This window comes from Eleutherodactylus coqui, chromosome 2, assembly GCF_035609145.1.
Source record: "Eleutherodactylus coqui strain aEleCoq1 chromosome 2, aEleCoq1.hap1, whole genome shotgun sequence".
Lineage (NCBI taxonomy): Eukaryota > Metazoa > Chordata > Amphibia > Anura > Eleutherodactylidae > Eleutherodactylus > Eleutherodactylus coqui.
This window is the reverse complement of record NC_089838.1, coordinates 295,436,799-295,454,623: the sequence shown is the minus strand read 5'-3', so window position 1 is coordinate 295,454,623 and position 17,825 is coordinate 295,436,799. Positions and strand designations below refer to the sequence as shown.

The 17,825-nt window shown below is 44.9% G+C and overlaps 1 protein-coding gene across 1 annotated transcript in view; it reads left to right on the top strand.

Annotated features, from left to right (window-relative positions):
* The window catches only part of STXBP2 (syntaxin binding protein 2), a 52,048-nt gene extending 35,169 nt beyond the window's left edge, over window positions 1–16,879 (top strand). The window contains exons 10-19 of the mRNA XM_066593351.1: window positions 551–658; window positions 738–795; window positions 5,068–5,133; window positions 6,274–6,354; window positions 8,216–8,354; window positions 9,751–9,857; window positions 10,735–10,833; window positions 11,324–11,412; window positions 11,514–11,671; window positions 13,316–16,879. Coding sequence (XP_066449448.1) covers window positions 551–658; window positions 738–795; window positions 5,068–5,133; window positions 6,274–6,354; window positions 8,216–8,354; window positions 9,751–9,857; window positions 10,735–10,833; window positions 11,324–11,412; window positions 11,514–11,671; window positions 13,316–13,395 — 985 coding nt within the window. The 3' untranslated portion in view covers window positions 13,396–16,879. The remainder of the gene's footprint in view (window positions 1–550; window positions 659–737; window positions 796–5,067; window positions 5,134–6,273; window positions 6,355–8,215; window positions 8,355–9,750; window positions 9,858–10,734; window positions 10,834–11,323; window positions 11,413–11,513; window positions 11,672–13,315) is intronic.
* The last annotated feature ends 946 nt before the right edge of the window (window positions 16,880–17,825 follow it).

The following is a 17,825-nucleotide window of genomic DNA, read 5'->3' as shown; positions in this document are numbered from 1 at the left end:
ATCCTTTGGGACCCCCATTCTCGAGATCGTGAGGGTCGCAGTGCTCAGACCCCACCAATCATAAAGTTATCCCCTATCGTGTGCAGAGAGGATAACTTTATAATTTTGCACAACTGTGCGTGAAACTTGCTAGGTATCAGATTTTTTTCCCCATGGTAAGTGACCCATCCAGTGCTGTTGAGCTTCTCCACTCCCGGTGTGTGATCGGACAGGAGAGTATACCTGAAAACCCCCCTTAAAGAGGTTTTTCAAAATATAATGTAACCATTGTATAGTAATATATTCTGAAACTTTCAAATAGTCTGTGTGTAATTCCTCACCATATCTTTGAAAGTACCTGCTTGCTGTCAGTGAATGGAAACTGGGTGAACCAGTCCAGACGTAGTTAAGTAACAGCAAATAGATGATAATGAATTGAAACAAAAAGTTTCTAACAACTTTGCAGAACTTGTTATACAGTGATTAATGGGGTTTTCCAGCTTCATGCTATGTTCCAGTTTGCCGCTCTCCCTAGTCCTGTCTTTGTAATACACCTTCCTCCTTCTCACAGCTATGAGACCACCGGCATTGGAGACTCTCGTGAGAAGCAGGTCCTTCTAGATGAAGATGACGATCTGTGGGTGCAGCTCCGCCATATGCACATTGCTGACGTGTCTAAGTAAGAGTATATCTCATGATTCACTTGCTGCATGAATGACTCTCGGGGACTTTTGGTAAAGTGTCATTGTTTCTTGCAGGAAAGTGACAGAATTGTTGCGATCTTTTTGTGAGAGTAAAAGAATGACGACAGACAAGGTACATCCCGCCCTGCGCTATAATGTGACTTTGGTTCTTGGTGTATGGATATAGATTTTAGCGTGTGTGTATATGTGTGTGAGTAGTAGTAGTAATAATAATAAACTTTATTTGTATAGCGCCAACATATTCCGCAGCGCTTACATAGACAGGGGGGATACAGAAAGGCAAAAGGACAAACATTACAGAACCACGGTTACATAGTAATCAGTTGATGGTAACAATAGGGGTGCGGGTCCTGCTCCAACGAGCTTACATACTACGAATAGTGGGGTGATACAGAAGGTAAAGGGCTGGAGATGTGCACGGTATGGCGAGGTGGACAGTGAGGGATGCTATATACAGACAATGGTCAGACATTTGGCCGTGTGATGGCAGAAACAGTATGACTGCAGGAGCGGTTTATGATGGCTAGCAGGGATTGCAGTCAGTAGGTCAGGGAGCATGTTACCAGGCGGAGTACAGAGAGGTTTGTTTAGGGAATGCCGTATGCCTCCCTGAAGAGGTGCGTTTTTAGAGCACGCCTGAAGTTCTGCGAGTCCTGGATTGCTCGGGTAGCCTTTGGTAGTGCGTTCCAGAGGACCGGTGCTGCTCTGGAGAAGTCTTGGAGGCGGGAATGAGAAGTTCGAATTAAAGGGGCGCTCAGTCTGGTTTCGTTAGCAGAGCGGAGAGCCCGAGCTGGGTGATGGATTGAGATGAGGGAGGCGATATAGGGGGCGCTGCGCTGTGGAGGGCTTTGTGGATGAAGGTGGCGAGTTTGAATTGAATTCTGTATTTAACGGGCAGCCAGTGCAGTGACCGGCACAGGGCAGAGGCGTCTGAGTAGCGGCTGGACAAGAAGATAAGCCTGGCTGCTGCATGTGTATGAGTGTTTCCTTCAAATTACACGGAGAGATAGCTTATGCGGTGTTTAGACAGCACCAGAATCGTTCGAACAAGCGAAAATGAACGAAAATCGTTCAGTCTAAACGTTGGTCAACGACTGAGCGATGAACGAGAATTGTTCACTTGTTCAGGCATAGAAATCATCGTTGGCTCGTTCACTTATCTGGTTTGAACCGCAGTTGTTCAGTCCCTGTAATTGCTTAAACAAGGACTGGACGATTCTCGTTTGAACGAACCATCCTTGCACTTGCCTGTCTAAACGGGCTGCATGAGTGCAAGCTAGTTAGCGGTGTTGTCCCTCTCCAGCTGAGACAACTTTGTAATTAGCAATATCTTACTGAGATGCTGTACGTGTTCAGCATGGTCCACAGTAGTCGACCAACGTCTAACTTGCTTAGGTCAGTGCCCCCTCTGCCCCGTGTCCTAATTGCACTTGGGGCACATGCCCCACCTGTCCTCTCCCCAGCTACACACCTGCATTAGAGGACACCAAAACTGGGAAATTTTGGAAAGTATTTGAGGCCATTCTTGCTATGACTTCACGACTGATTTCATGCTTTTCAGTTTTACAGGATCCATGAAAGATTTGATGGATTCAAATCTTCAATTTGCTTGTCAGGAGAAAGATTAGTCCTACATTTCTATAAAGGCTATGTCTACTTTTAGAAACTTTTTATTCTCTCAATGTATAAAAAAAACAAAAAATGAAGAAACCTTGCAACGGGTCTTAATTAAAAATTTATTATATATTTTTTTCCACAGCTCTTATGCAGACCTTTGTGTCTCCATGGTAACAGACAACAAACTGTGTAGTCTGATCCTGCAGTCCTATTCCCATCTAGCTGTTCTCTACTTCTAGCTAACCTAGCAAATGCACCTTTGTATAAAGTAGGGGACAAATGGAAGTAATTAGAGAAGCTTTTAGATTATCATTCAAACAAGCGAAAGTGGAAGCCTGTCGTTGACTTCTATTTAGACCAAACGATTAACAAGAATTATTCACGTTTCACTCTTTATTCATGTCATGTAGGCATAAAAACAATCGGTTGCTCGTTCACTCTTTGACGATTACTTATATGGCGAATGTGAAGGGGTCTCTCCTTCTCTCGTTCTCCCCCTTTCCTGTGACACGCAGCTCCTGATTCTATAAATGGGCAGTTTCAACGCTAATTAAGCTCATAGCTTGATTGTTGGAAATCGTCAAGTCATGCTATTTTTCACGCATTTTGTGGTGATTTTTTTATTTTTTTTGCTTGGGTAAGTTCGGCGTGAATTTCACACTTGTGTGAATGAGGCCTTAGATTGCAGGATTACACTATGTCCGTTACCATGGATACGGACAGGCCTGCAATGGATCTGTAAAACAAAACTAGAACAAATTTTTAATCGAGAAATATTTATTCCATGATTTTTTTTTCCGTCTTGGATGTGTTAGGATGATACAAATTGGCTCAGAAAATGGACATAACCTTTCAATGCAAACAGAGCTGCCGGCCCTACGTGTTCGCCCGCATCACGGTCCGCTGTACTGCTTTAAATAGGCGTCTGTACATAGTTTTGCAACCTGCATGTTCAAATAAAATCCCTTCCGCTTTATTTTTAGACTGATTAGTCACTTATTAATTCCGACAGCTATAATTACGATCACGTTCCATCAAGTCCTTCCAGAACGTCCTGTCTTCTGCTTCTCCTTAGCATATTCAGGATTTCTAGGATTGTCTACTTATATCTTGGTGCTGGTTATCTTCTTACTCTTCCCTTCAGCTTATTGTTCTGTAAGCTCAGGCTGGGCACAAACACCAGTCGGGTCATCCGTGCTTCAGGAGATCCGCCGCGGCAATCGGCGCTCCTTCTTCCCCATTGGCCACCTCTCCTCTTATAGACTGTATGGGTACAGGAGTGCATACTGACCTCTTGCTTGCTCTTACTTTGTATGCACTTTTCCACTGGCTGGAATATCTCCTGCGTATGAGGATAGTGCTGCGTCCAGCCTGTATATCCAGCCCACTGCTTACCATCTGAGACTTTCATGGTATATCAACAGGATATACTATGTAGGTTTGATACATGCCTGAGCCGCACCTGTCTCTGGCCTCCGTCGGTTCCAATCTGGCTGAATGCAGTGGACGGGACTTACAGAAGCGGCTGAGCGGGCTGCACTACGCAGTTTCCATAAGTCTGTGACTTGCTATGCCACTTCTGGGATGCCCGATCACTTCTACAGGAGTTGGGGGAACAACATGGCGTAGCCTACCTAGCTGCTGCTGTAACTGCTGACTGCAGCAATGGGGACCAGAACTAGTGACAGATGCGGGTGGGAGGTCCTGGGGATATGCCATGAAAATATCAGGTGGGAATACCAGTTTAACCCCTTAAGGACCAGGCTGTTTTGGTCCTAAAAGACTAGACAATTTTTAGGGATTTCACCCATGTGGTGGTTTTACTGCCCTATTTTTTTTTCTTCCGCATACCAAAATTCATTTTTTATGTATTTTTTTTTTCCCTGCCTTTTTTTCTGTCTTTCTGTTTTATTAGGGGTAAAGGGCTAAAAAAAAAAACCAAAAACTTTTAAGTTATAGTTTTTTTTTTTTAAATTGGTGTTTTTACGCTAAAATAAAGTATGGGAATGGGTTTCTCATTTTGTTTAGGACGTCTTGATATCTATCTATCTCATATCTATCTATCTCATATCTATCTATCTCATATCTATCTATCTCATATCTATCTCTCATATCTATCTATCTCATATCTATCTATCTCATATCTATCTATCTCATATCTATCTAATATTTTTTTTTTTTTTTTTTTTTTTCATTCACCTTGTTGTTTTTTTAATTTTACATTTTTTTTCCCTGTAGCTGGGGGACATCCATAGGAGCTCTAGTTACAGGGGAAAACGTCCCCCTGTAGTAGCATCAGTCACTATCCGAGCTGATCAGGTTCTGCTAGGATCCTGCAGCTCTGCTATGACAGATTGCATCTGGCGGTCCTAACACTTCCGCTCATTACATAGCCTACATAGCCTGGAAAGGAGATAGCAGAAGCGGTTAAAAACCGCTTCTACCTTCTCTGGGTCCACGGCTGTGGTAACAGCTGAGGACCTGACCAGCTCCTGCTTGATTGAAGGAGCAGATGCTTTAATCCTGCGCCGTATTTTTGCTATCGGCCGGGATTAAAGCCCAGGACTAAGCGCTGTACATTTACGGTGCTTGGTCCTTAAGGGGTTAAGTTGTCAGCTTCATTAGGAAGTATGAGTGAATAGTGGGTTATACCAGAGTTTCCTCATCTTCTCCTGTAACACTGTCTACTTTGTTTTGAGGGAGTCTGTGCCTCATTGTGTTTTGTCTATTGTAAATTCTATCTGTATGTTTTTGTTTTTCCTCTAAGGCCAACATCAAAGACTTGTCTCAGATACTGAAAAAGATGCCACAATACCAGAAAGAATTAAATAAGGTAATTGTCACCTGGTACGTTCATATTTTGAGTGCCATTGTATATACAGAACTTGCAATCTTTAAAAAGTTGAGTAACTCTTCAGATGCATGAGCCCTCCCCTCTTGTACTGATCCCGAGTTACAGGCTGTAGTCTACGGCTACAGTTACATTGTTGGGGACTTCAGAGATAAAATTCCCCAGCATTCCATACTCGCTCAGACCCTACCATTCTGTAACACAAACTCAAGAAAAGGGTCAATTAATATTAAAAGGGGTTTTCCAGGAGTAAACTGTTGATGGCCTATCTCCAGGATTGGTGAGGCTCTGCCACTCGGGATCACTGGCGATCAGCTAATTAAAGTGACAGCGGCACTCTGATAAGTCCATACCAGGCACAGCGCAGTATATTGCATAGCGGGTATGCCTGATATGTCACCTCAATCTCATTCACTTGAATGGGTCTGAGATGCTCTAAAGCCATGTGACCAATGAACATGACATCATGGGCCTGAGAAGAGGCCGCTGCGTTCTCCCAAGTGCCGCAGCTTCTTCAGTCAGCTCATTGGCAGAGATTCTGAGCGCCGGACCCACCGATCAACTATTGATTATTCTATCCTGAGGATAGCTCATCAGTAATCTAGTCCCAGAAAACCCCTGAAGTCCGTCCGCACTCGGCAGAACCGGATTTAGCATGCGGAAACATGCGGATGGACCCAGCGGCTCGCCATCGCACATGCGCAGTACAGAATCCGTGACCTGTCCACAATGTCAGACTGCATCCATTGACTCCAATGGAAGCTGTCTTTGCGGACACCGCACAAAATTGGATTCTTCCTCCAAAATTGGATTCCGCATGTGTGCAGGAAAAAGCGTTTTTCTATAGCATGCTATGGACGGTATTTGCTGCGGATTCGCGTTGTGGGCTCTGACCGCGGATTCCACAATGCAAATCATGTGCAGCCGGTCTTAAGGCTTTTGCTGTCAGGACAATTTTCACACTGTTGACATACCCAAATAACTTAGATCCTATTATACCCCCAAAGCTATATATTTCTGAAAGACGACCCCTTACAGATTACACCCAGCTCTTCGTTCTCATGGCCAGCACCCCCACCCTTTCTGATGACCCATTCCCTTTACTGTCTTTTCCTTTTGCAGTACTCCACACACCTTCACCTGGCGGAGGACTGCATGAAGTATTTCAAAGGTGGTGTAGACAAGCTCTGTGCTGTGGAGCAGGTAGGTCCACCATGTGACCGGTTGACATGAGCTGACTAGTCTTGGCTCCTGATGCCCTTACCTGTCATTATACATAAGGCTTTAGAAATGTATACAAGGTGCATATCAAGAAGTGCCAGATAAACTCTGTAGGAAACTGGAGACATCCGTTGTGTTTCAATCAAGATGGAGAGGGCAACTTTACATAGTAACATTAATGATGGGATTTTAGACATTTCTGACTAATTTAGGGGTTTAGATATTTATGGCTATTGTTATATACGTTTTATAAGGCGGAAGATAATGTTAAAGTAAAGTATAACAAAACTTTAAAAACTTCTGACCTGTCAGAAGTTGTGATTGGTGGGGTCTGGGAGCTGCGACCCCCTCCCCGCCCCCCGTAAACACAGGCAGAAACATTCTCCTGAGCGCTGTGCCCATTCGGCTTTCGGCACTCTGATAAGTCCATACCAGGCACAGCGCAGTATATTGCATAGCGGGTATGCCTGATATTTCACCTCAATCTCATTCACTTGAATGGGTCTGAGATGCTCTAAAGCTATGTGACCAATGAACATGACATCATGCCCCCCCCCCCCCTCCTGTAAACACAGGCAGAAGCATTCTTCTGAGTGATGTGCCCATTCGGCTTTCATAGACTTTCTTTAGAGCCCGCACACTACTTCATACAGTGAAGGAAACAGCCAGGGCACAGCGCTCAGATGAATGCTTCTGCCCGTTTGTTTTAGCGATCAGTGGGGGTCTCAGCACTTGGATCCCCACTGATTAGAGATGAGCGAACGTACTCGTTTAGGGCGATTTCGCAATCGAGCACCGCTACTTTCGAGTAACTGACTACTCAGGCGAAAAGATTCGGTGGCGGCGTGGTGGAGCGGGGGGGTAGCAGTGGGGAACAGGGGAGAACTCTCTCTCTCCCCCCACTCCCCTCTGCAACCCCCCGCTCACCCCTGGCGCCCCCCGAATCTTAGTCAGTTACTCGAAAAAAGCGGTGCTCGATTGCGAAATCGCCCTAAACGAGTACGTTCGCTCATCTCTACCACTGATCAAAACTTCTGGCATGTCACAATGACATGATGGAGCTTTTTAAAGACTTTTGTTACTCTTTGGAGGGCCACTCCAGTTATTAAGCTGCATAATGAATGCATTTTGTTTATTCTCCAGTATATGTAAGTGGGCTAATACTGCCTTGGTTAGTTATTTCTCTCTATCGCTTTGTCAGTTCTGACCAGCTCAGATTTACTTGGGGTTATGTATTTATTTGCTAGTCAGAGCCTCAGTTTGTGTGTTGCTATTACATGGATTTACCACAGAAACTGCCTAGAAGGAAAGACACACTCCTATCACGTTTACGGATGATGATCACTCAGCTCCTGTCACACCAGTGTAATAGAGGAGATCACAGCTCATCCTCCTGACTGTATACTTAGTCTGTAGCTTATTTAGGTGAATACAGAAGGTAATGGCAATGCTGCAGAGATAGTACAGGTTGTAGATCATCATGTAGTGCTGTGTTAATGCATCATGAGATTGATGTGAAAGTGAAAGCAACATCAAAATGATGCCTGATAAGCATCAGACGGGAGGCTGCACTGCATGAAAGTGACTGCAATATACGTAGGAGACATCCAGTGTGTGACAGGCAATCGGCTGAAGGTGGACAAAGATAGAAAAATGTGTTTTTACCGGAGTGGCGCTTTTTACATTCTGAAAATCACCTTAAATGTCTTTGTGCCACCCCATAAGACAAAATTGGCCTCAGCTGTCCTGAATGGGATTTTTTGGGTCTGAGAGAGCTGCATGTTTCTAGTAACCCACTGGAGAAATTCTGATGCCCAAATACAAGATCTTTATCTTCTTCTAGGACTTGGCCATGGGATCTGACGCCGAGGGTGAGAAATTAAAGGACCCCATGAAAATTATTGTTCCTGTGCTACTGGATCCATCTGTCAAGCCTTATGACAAAATCCGTATCATCGTGTTATACATTTACCTGAAGAATGGTATGTTCCTATATGGGGGACTATTGGTCAGTTCTGAGGGTTCTCGTCAATCATGCAAACACAGCAGCTTGGTAAATCGCCGTCCCTAGAGGCGGGATGAGCGTCCTGCTCCTGAGTACATCTGGACTCCGACTTTGTATAGACTGGTGTTTTCTTTCAGTGCTGCTAGTAGCAAAATGCTACATTTGCGTGTTTTTGTGTGTCGCTACTAATCGTACGGACCTGTAGCTGTCAACTGTCCCCGCATGAGGCAGCGTAGTCTACTACGCTGACAGATCCTCTCTAACGCCTGTACTTTGTGTTGTGAGGCCAGCATTCGGATTTTTACCTATCTATAGGTGGTCCCATCATTCTTTTCTGGTTTTTCAATGAAGTTTTTTTTTTTCCCCCTTGCTAGTATATAACAATGCAAAGGAGATCCTATTTCGAAGGACGCCTCTAGTGGCCACATGCTGAACTACAGAGTAGTGTGAATGTTGTGGGTTTTTTTTTGTTTTTTTTATTAAGCCCTTAATGATGGCCAATATGCTTATTACTGATCTTACTGATGGGCTATAACCTCCGCATAAGTCTTTCTAAGGCGCTGGCTTGGCTGGCTATTTACAGCCAGGCTCCTACTCTAACCGCTAGATGTGGAGAAACCTCAGATCTTGGCAGTTTAACCCGTTTTTATGTCCCAATCCATAGCAACTGCAGCATGCAACAGATAACAGGGGAGGGTGGCTCTGTCTGTCACCCACCTGCACCCTGCAAGATACCAATGGGCCTAACAAAGGCCTCCATGTTTACCATGTAACATAGTCTATTAAACCCCCTCCAGCAGATCCTACTACGCTGCCGTTATAGGCTTAGTACAATGCACTACATAAGTAATGCAGTGTACTATCATAGCAATCGAATGATCGCATCTTCAAGTCCTCTTTAGAGACCGGGAAAAAAAAAAGTAATGTAAAAAAAAGTTCAATAAAGGTTAATTTTAAATATTAAAAAGTCATGTAATGAGCCAGAGAATTAAAATATTTTGTTATTCATCGCCCCCCACACCCAAAAAAAGCACTTTTAATAAATTTCTACAACACATTATATGGACCCCAGAGTGGTGACATTTGAAATTCTACTACTTGTTCCCAAAAAAAACTCCAAACCCTCATAAAGCTCTATCACTAAGTTATGGCTCTTGCAGTGCAATGATGACGCTTGGTCGTTAAGACACAAATTAGGCTGGTCAGTAAGGGGTTAAGCATGAAAGTAGGCTGGTCAGTAAGGGGTTAAGCATGAAAGTAGGCTGGTCAGTAAGGGGTTAAGCATGCCTCCTGCTTGCCAGATAGCTGTTTCCTGGGGAATGTTCTGATGCATAAATAAGAGAACGGCTTCCTTCTAATTGTCTCACATGTAGGTATAACAGAGGAGAACCTAACCAAACTAATCCAGCATGCCAACATACAGAGCGACAGCAACATCATCCGCAACCTGCAGCGCCTGGGAGCCCGCGTGATATCGGGGGTATGCCGCTATGTTAGACTGCTGTACATTGCCTTGACTATATAGGGATTGTATCTGCTATGGAGATATCTACAACTGTATGGGAGTTGGAAACGCACAAAACAGAGATGTTAGGCGGGACAGACAAGCGTATTCCAACCGCATTGATGCAGATGTCCCAGCCTGACCGTGGGTCTTCTGACCCAAACTCTGAGCATCATGAGAAACTACAATGCTTGTAGTTCAGGTCAGGCTGGCGTATTCATATTACGGACTCGTACGTGTGGCTGAGAATGCACTAGTCTGACGTCTGTCCGGAGAATGCAGCTTTATAAACTGAACCTAGCACTAGGGGGCGCTAATGAGAGCAATGGAGGCTGAGTTTATGCTGTTGGCCTTATGTGGCTTCAATAAACAGTCAACTTCCAGCAGCTTAAAGGGGTTTTCCAGGTTTAATTTCTTGATGATCTATCCTCAAGGTAGGTCATCAATAGTAGTTGATAGCGGTCCAACACTCCTGACTCTCATTGATCACCAATGCTGCTGTGTGCTGAAAACCCACAGCTCTGTACACCACACAGTGGCCTTGAATGGTACTGCTGGCTCAGTTTGGTGCCCACTTAAGCCAGCGACACCAGTGATCAGCTGATCGATGGAGGCCCCAGATGTGAGACCTCTGCCGATATACTATTTATGACCTGTTCTAAGGATGAGTTGTAAATGGTTTAAACCTAGAAAAAAACCTTAATACGGGTACTTTATGGTCATTGCACTTTTTGTAGACAGATGCTATAATTGCCATTCAGTGTTTGTCAAACCTCTCTTCTTCATGTTCGAAATACCACATTGTATCTGCTTATTCGATAACTTGTGGGTATCTGCTTTCCATCTCCTGCAGCAACAATGCTCCACACCCAACAAGCCTGACCGCAAGATCCGTCCAGAGTCCACCTATCAGCTGTCCCGATGGACGCCGGCACTAAAAGACATCATGGAGGTACATTTGCCGTTACATTTCATCTTAACGTCTCTCCCTCCTCCCATCCTTACCCCCGTTAACTACAGATGTGGCAAAGCTTACCTTGACACAAATTAAAGAGGTTGTCCGACTTTGACATAAACTTTGAAGGAACCTGTCACCAGAAATGTCACTATTAACTGCTGCCATAGCGCTATCCGGCACGTTCAGTGCATTCCACGTGTATTTGTCTAAAAACATACAATTAAGCCCCTGTTACACGGGACGACTGTCCCAGCGATGATCATTCCTGTTCTTTTACACAGCGCTCAGTAAATGAAGGGGGAGCAAGCCGGAGATCATTCTGGCCTCCTGCCTCCATTCTGAGTAAACCGTTCATAGATAAACCCCCTTTACACGGGACAGATATTGTGCAGTTGTTAAGGGATCGCCCCAGATTCATTCTTTGGCGCCTGTATGTGAACGCCCCGTGAGTCTGCTCTGTAATCCTCTCCTGGATCTTTTGTAGGACGCCATTGAAGATAAGCTGGATAAAAAACAATGGCCTTTTGTGTCAGAACCCTGCAACCAAGTGGGCAGCTCTCAGGCGGTGGTGAGGTGAGGAGGTCTGCTCGCTGCACGCTTCCATTACAGCGCACATGTTTGGCTTTCGTTTTAGTTTTTTTTTGTTTCTTTCTAAATGTCATTCTATTTCATAGTGCGAGATTCGGTCACTGGCACAAAAATCCCAGAGCCGTAGAATACAGATCCGGACCTCGACTTATTGTCTACGTCCTTGGAGGAGTTTCCATGTCTGAAATGAGATGTGCCTATGAGCTGACCAAAGCAACGGACTCCAAATGGGAAGTTCTGATTGGTAGGTTTTATGTTTACTCTGTTTCTGCTTAGGAGCAGTTTTGGAGGTGCATAATGTAATATAATTGCATAGTTTTCAGTTACCTGACTTACTTTTACTAGAAGTTCTTAGAAGGGTCAAATTCCACTCAATTGTCCCGTCAAAAAAAACAAAACCCTGCAGTTTCGGGTACTTTTACACTGGACGAGTGTCGGCCGCATAAGCACCTTACAGCCTTCCCAATGATTATGGCTTCTGCTGCTTTCACATAGCAGCGATGATTGCTCGCTGAACGGAGGTGGAGCACGCTGAGATCTCTTCTAGCCGCCCATCTCCAGTCCAGTCCTAGGCAAACGACTACCTGTTTACGGAGGCCGACAGTCTCTTGGTGTTTAGGTAAGCTGAAACCAAAGAGATTCCGACAAGTGAGCCATTGTTGCCCTATTGGGTCCTGTGTTTATGCGGAATGACTGTCACCTGTAATCGCTCTATTGAGAGATCGACAGTTTAAAAGTACTCGAATAATAAAATTTAAGAAAATCCAGCAATTGGAACGACTTCCAACGCGGTCTGGTCATCGATGCTAGACTAGCCGGATTGGGATTTCACTGCCACCAGCGTGGGGTTTTCTCATACAACGGAGTGGAGAGTATACTGAGAATGGTGTGATCAATGAAAAATATCCAGTGAGGGGGAATCCTGTGGCTGGAAACAACCAATCGACAAAGGCGGTCAGAGGAGGGCGTCAAGAATAGTGCTTATGAACAGACAGGACAATTGCAACTGAATCCAACGCTGGGCGCTCCAAGTAATATGTCCGGACGCAACTCCTCGTTCTTTAGTATGGATAGGCTATAACAGCAGTTCCAGCGCCATTGTGGCTAAGAGAAACAGAAAGACAGGACACCAGGGGGGCAAAAAAGGGCTAAATGACATCAACGAGCAGTGGAAGAACATCACCTGGTCCGGTGGATCCAGATCTCTGTTGCACCCCACTGATGGGAGGTCAGAATTTGGCACAAGCAACATGAATCAATGACCCCTTCCTGTCAGCTGATCTTAGCATGTCAGCTTCCTGTCCACAAGGGCCACTATTACTGCAGAACAATTTCACCACCTAGTGGAATCAATGCCACAACAAATTGCTGCTGTTCTGAAGGCCAAAGGAGGTCCAACGTGCTACTAAATGGGGGTCTCTTACATTAAAGTGGGTATTTAGTACAATTGGGAATTTTAGCTAATACATTGTATCAGCCTATGTACCTCCAAACTGCAGAGACTTTACAATTTGTTGTATGAGGTTAGAAAAAGGGGTCTACTTTTTTGTTCCCAGAAGCAGCGCCATTCTTGTCCACAGGCTGCTACTGCAGCATTATCTGAATAGGGCTTAGCTGCAATACCAGGCTCAGCCTGTGGATATGTATGGAGCTGTTTCTGGAGGGGAAAAAGTAAAAAAATATATATATGCATTCACACTTCGCTGATTTGCTACAGATTTTGTTGTGGATCTGCACCAGATTTCACTCTTTTAGCTAAATTCAAATGGAAGTGCTGCAGATCCGCAACGTAATCTGTGACTAAATTAGCGACGTGTGAACGCACCCTAAAACCTCTTCACATTCTGTTCCCCTGGGTGACTTTGATCTTTTGACTTTTGTGTCCCAGGCTCTACTCACATATTAACACCCACCATGTTCCTGGATGGCCTGAAGTCTCTGGATCAGCCGCTCCCTAAGAACGAGTGAAGGCATCTTCCGTGTTTTTCAAGCCCTTTTGGTTCGGCTCGTTGTCCTGATCAGTAACACTCCACCCGTCACACTGCGACGACCATACCAACCGACTACATGTCCGCTCCGCCGTGGAGGAACCGGTTACAAGTGTTCCTCTCTTTATGTCAGTGGGGTCCGCTCACTACTATAGTAAACCCGGGTGTACCGAGCACAAGGTTCCTTTACTCTGGGGGTCCCGGTAGAATCCATCTTACTTTCTTGTCTATCAGATTGTTGAATGTTCTGATGATGATATATTTTTGCTAAAACTTTGTAACAAGATAAAAGGTTCCTGAAGGATATTTATATTTTCATTACGTGCCTTTCTCTGCGCTGTATTCTGCTGTTTGCCTCCTCTACTCCCGCAGTAACTTCCGCAATAACCTGGGTGCTCAGGGTCCACCTTCCACAGACATTTCAGATCTGGTAAAGCTTAGTAATATATATTCCTTGTAAGTAAGTTCAGTCTAGTCTATAGTGTCTTATTTGTATGTGTGTTTTTGCTGGGGTGGGATTTTTACCCTGTAAATGGGCTACTCAGACTGACCCCTGCTGGTCATATTGTGTAATAACGTTAAAGGGGTATTTCGGACATTTAACTCCTTGCAGTATCGATTACCTATCCTCAAGAAAAGGACATCAGTAGTTGATCGGCTGGGGTCCACCACCTCTGGTAAATTAGCTGATCTCAGCCCCTACACTTGCTGCGGCGGGCCGGAAGTGCAACAGAAAATGTAGCTCTTATTGATTTCAATGGGAGCAAAGCCTTTTATTACACTTCAGTCCTGCAACTGTGATGCGGACGCAGCTGTCAATATCCGACCCTCTGCATTGAGTGCAGGGGCTCAGGTTTGCTGATCAGCGGAGGTCCCGAGCAGTGGACCACTGCCGATCAACTATTAATGACCTATCCTTAGGATAGGTCATCAATACAGCAAGGGATTAAATGCCTGGAATACCCCTTTAAGTTAAAAGGATACTGTATCTGTATTTTTATCCATTGATACAGGTGGTTTTCTAAGGGCTGTACTGGGTATAGGTTTTTTTTTTTTTTTCTCCAGATAATCGCTTTTTGGGGTGACACATAGACGCCCCTTATAAAATATATGGTTTATGGGAACACTTCCTTATTTAACGGTGCCTTATCGATAGGTCTGCCTTCTATAAATGAAGCTTTGAGGCTTTGCATTTCGGGGACAGAGGCTGGTTGGTGGATCTTCTCCCATCCGGAGGGTGGTTTGAGTTGGATAGCTTGCAGGTCTGCGGCTGGCAAATATTTGAGTAGGAAGGACTTGTGTGAAGCTGGTGAACAGGCCAGTGTATGTGCACAACGGTATGTAAATACGTCTACAGATGGCGCCTCGCATTGTTGTTTTTTTAATATTGCAATTGAATATATATGTGCCTTTTAATATGAAGCCGATGTGTTTATCAGTATTCTCCTCTTCTAGAAGTGTCATCCTAATTTACAGTCACGCTTCTAAACTAATCCTTTGCCTCCCTTATCAAATCTGCCCATTCTGTGTATAATCTGTACCCGTTCTTTACCAAAGAAGTAGTAGTGATGTGAGTTCTCAATGTCCGGCTGCATCTCCAGGATGTGCGTGAAGAGTCATTGAAAACAGATGACACTGTCAACTTTGGGGCTACAGGTATATCTCCCATTGAATTCAAAGCGAGATCTGCTTGTAGTACCAAACCGGGCCACTGCAATGTTGACAGCGCCATCTGCCTCTACCATTGTCCACACTGATAGCGGGTCCAGAGACCAGCTAATTAGCAGGGGTCATGCGTGACAGACCTGTGCCAATCAACTATTGATGACGTACCTGGAGAATAGTTAATCAGTAGTAAAAGTCCTGGACAACCCTATTAAGGCTGCTTATACAGTGCATTGAATTCAACATGTATTTCTGCAGTGGAAATGCAAGATTGACACTGCGATTCCTGCCACGGATGTTCAGCTGATCCCCACGAGGATCAGCCCTGTTGTCGTCCGTGCAGGTACTCCTTGTTGTCTCCGCGTATTAAGAAGCACGCTGCGCATTTCCACAGCAGATTTCTTTCTGCGGTGTGACCAGAAAGTTGCGTAGAAATTCTTTGCTGCATGTGAACGAGGTTGTGTAAGCCCCACTCACATGCTTGGCAGCATATTTCCATGTCTGATCTGATAGGTGCACAGACTGTTAGATCGCTACTGATAAACCTAAAGAAAGCTAAGAAGGGGTCCCACCATATTACTGATATATCATTGGTGCCGGATGACCACCAGCAGGGCCTAAAATACTGCGGCACAGAAACATCAGGGCTGTGTTGCAATTCCAACATATCACTAGATTGGAAATAGCGCTATTTTGAAGGTGCGTTCACATGTCCCTGATTTTGTGTCTGTTTGGTCACGGATCTGCAGCCGAGTTCACCCTTCAAATTGGAAGGGTGAAATCTGCTGCAGATCTGTGACCAAATCGGCTTTGTTGAGCGCCCCTGAAGTGAGGAGCAAAGTGGTTGATGTTCTTTGCAACTCCTCTTAGGTTACACGGTGACTTTTGGCTGTGAGAGGGGTTGTGCAACTAAAATCGCTGTGTAGTCCTGCAACCTGGAACTCGCATTGATGTCAGTGGGGTCATGGTGCAAGTCCCAGGTTGCAAAAATAAATCCACCATGACCCCATTGCACTCACATTGATTTCAAGGTCGCATGAGTGCACAACCCCTGTGGTGAGCAATAGTCACCATGTAGCCCTAGCCTTATTCTCAACCGCAGCACCCCAGCCGTCAGACCATAGTAGCATGTCTTATCCATATATCACCATTGCTTACAGTAGGAACCATCATTTGACCTTTGTCTTGAGATTTGCAAAGGCCGTTTGAGATGTGAGCCCTTATAATATCGGATCATTGTGACTGGATCTCCCCTGTAAATAAAGGTGTCCCGCAGGGACTGACTGTGTTATATGGGTGCAGTTATAGGTGGACTCATATACCCATAAGAAACCGGCCTGAGTGATGCAGCCCAAGTATAACCTGCAGCTCTGGCTTCCACTTTATTATGCATAGGCAGGTATATAGAATACAGGTGAACACCGTTGATGTCTGTGGTCAACAGTCCGGTCCCAGTCACTTTGTGATGGTTGGATAGAAATGGCTTTCATTGTCTTCACTGCACCTTTCTTGGTAAGTACCCTCCACCCTGGATGCAAGACGTTCTAGTGTTTGCTAAGGTTTATCTTGGTTCACACTTGAATTCTAGGGCTGTGAGGTCTTTATGTGGTCCAGAAGGCTTGTCTATACCCAAGCTCCATCTGGTTATGGGCAGTAACTCTTGTACCCATACATTGGTAAAGAACAGGGATTCCATCCCCTACACATCACTGTATGAATTCCCTCCCATTGAGTGATTGTAATGAATATAACTTCTCTGTGATTATTGTGCTAATTTAATAAAGAATATATAAACCCAAGTGGAAATGTCTGTTGTTACATCCTATGAGAATGTGTTAAAGGGGTTATCCAAGAAGCGCCCAATGGGATGCACTGCTCCGCCCCCTGTGTAGCGACTGGTGCTAGTAATTTCAAGCATAGCTCTCATTGAAATCATACACATAATAGACCGGCACCACATAGAGCAGGGATACACGACCTTTCCTGGTCCAACGCACACATGGTCACATTCCATCAATTCAAAGGGCCACAATAAATTTTAAAGCGGTATTGCCATCTAAGACATTATTGGCATATCAAAAGTACCGTATATACTCTGGTATAAGCCGACCCGAGTATAAGCCGAGGCACCTAATTTTACCACAAAAAACTGGGAAAACTAGGTGCCTCGAGTATAGGCGCCTAGCTGGACTAGGTAAAAAAAAAAAGCAATACTCAGCCAATTACAGCCAGCGCTTGATGAACCAATCACAGCGCTGTGAATGATCGATCGCTGGCTGTGATTGGCTGGCCCTCGATCCAATCACAGCGCTTACTTGCTGACTGCGGGGGAATTCAAAGCTGAGCAGAGAGTTGCCGCACCCCCGGGAAGACCATTGTGCCGGGGACGGAGATGCCGCCTGGGAGGTGAGTATTGCGTGTTTTTGTGGGTCTTTTTTGTTTTTTTTACCTAGTCCTTCACTCGAGTATAAGCCGAGGGGGGCTTTTTCAGCATAAAACTATGTGCTGAAAAAGTCTGCTTATACTCGAGTATATACGGCATATGCTGTAAATGTCTTGACTGGTGGAAGTCCTGGAGGTGCAGTCAGGAAAGTGGGGGTCCCCTTCGTCCCTAGTCACACTCGAGAAAGGAAGAGTCATGCATATACCGTATTTTTCGCCTTATAAGACGCACCGGTCTATAAGACGCACCCCCAATTAGAGCGGGAAAATAGGGCAAAAAAATAATTACTCACCCCCCCCGGC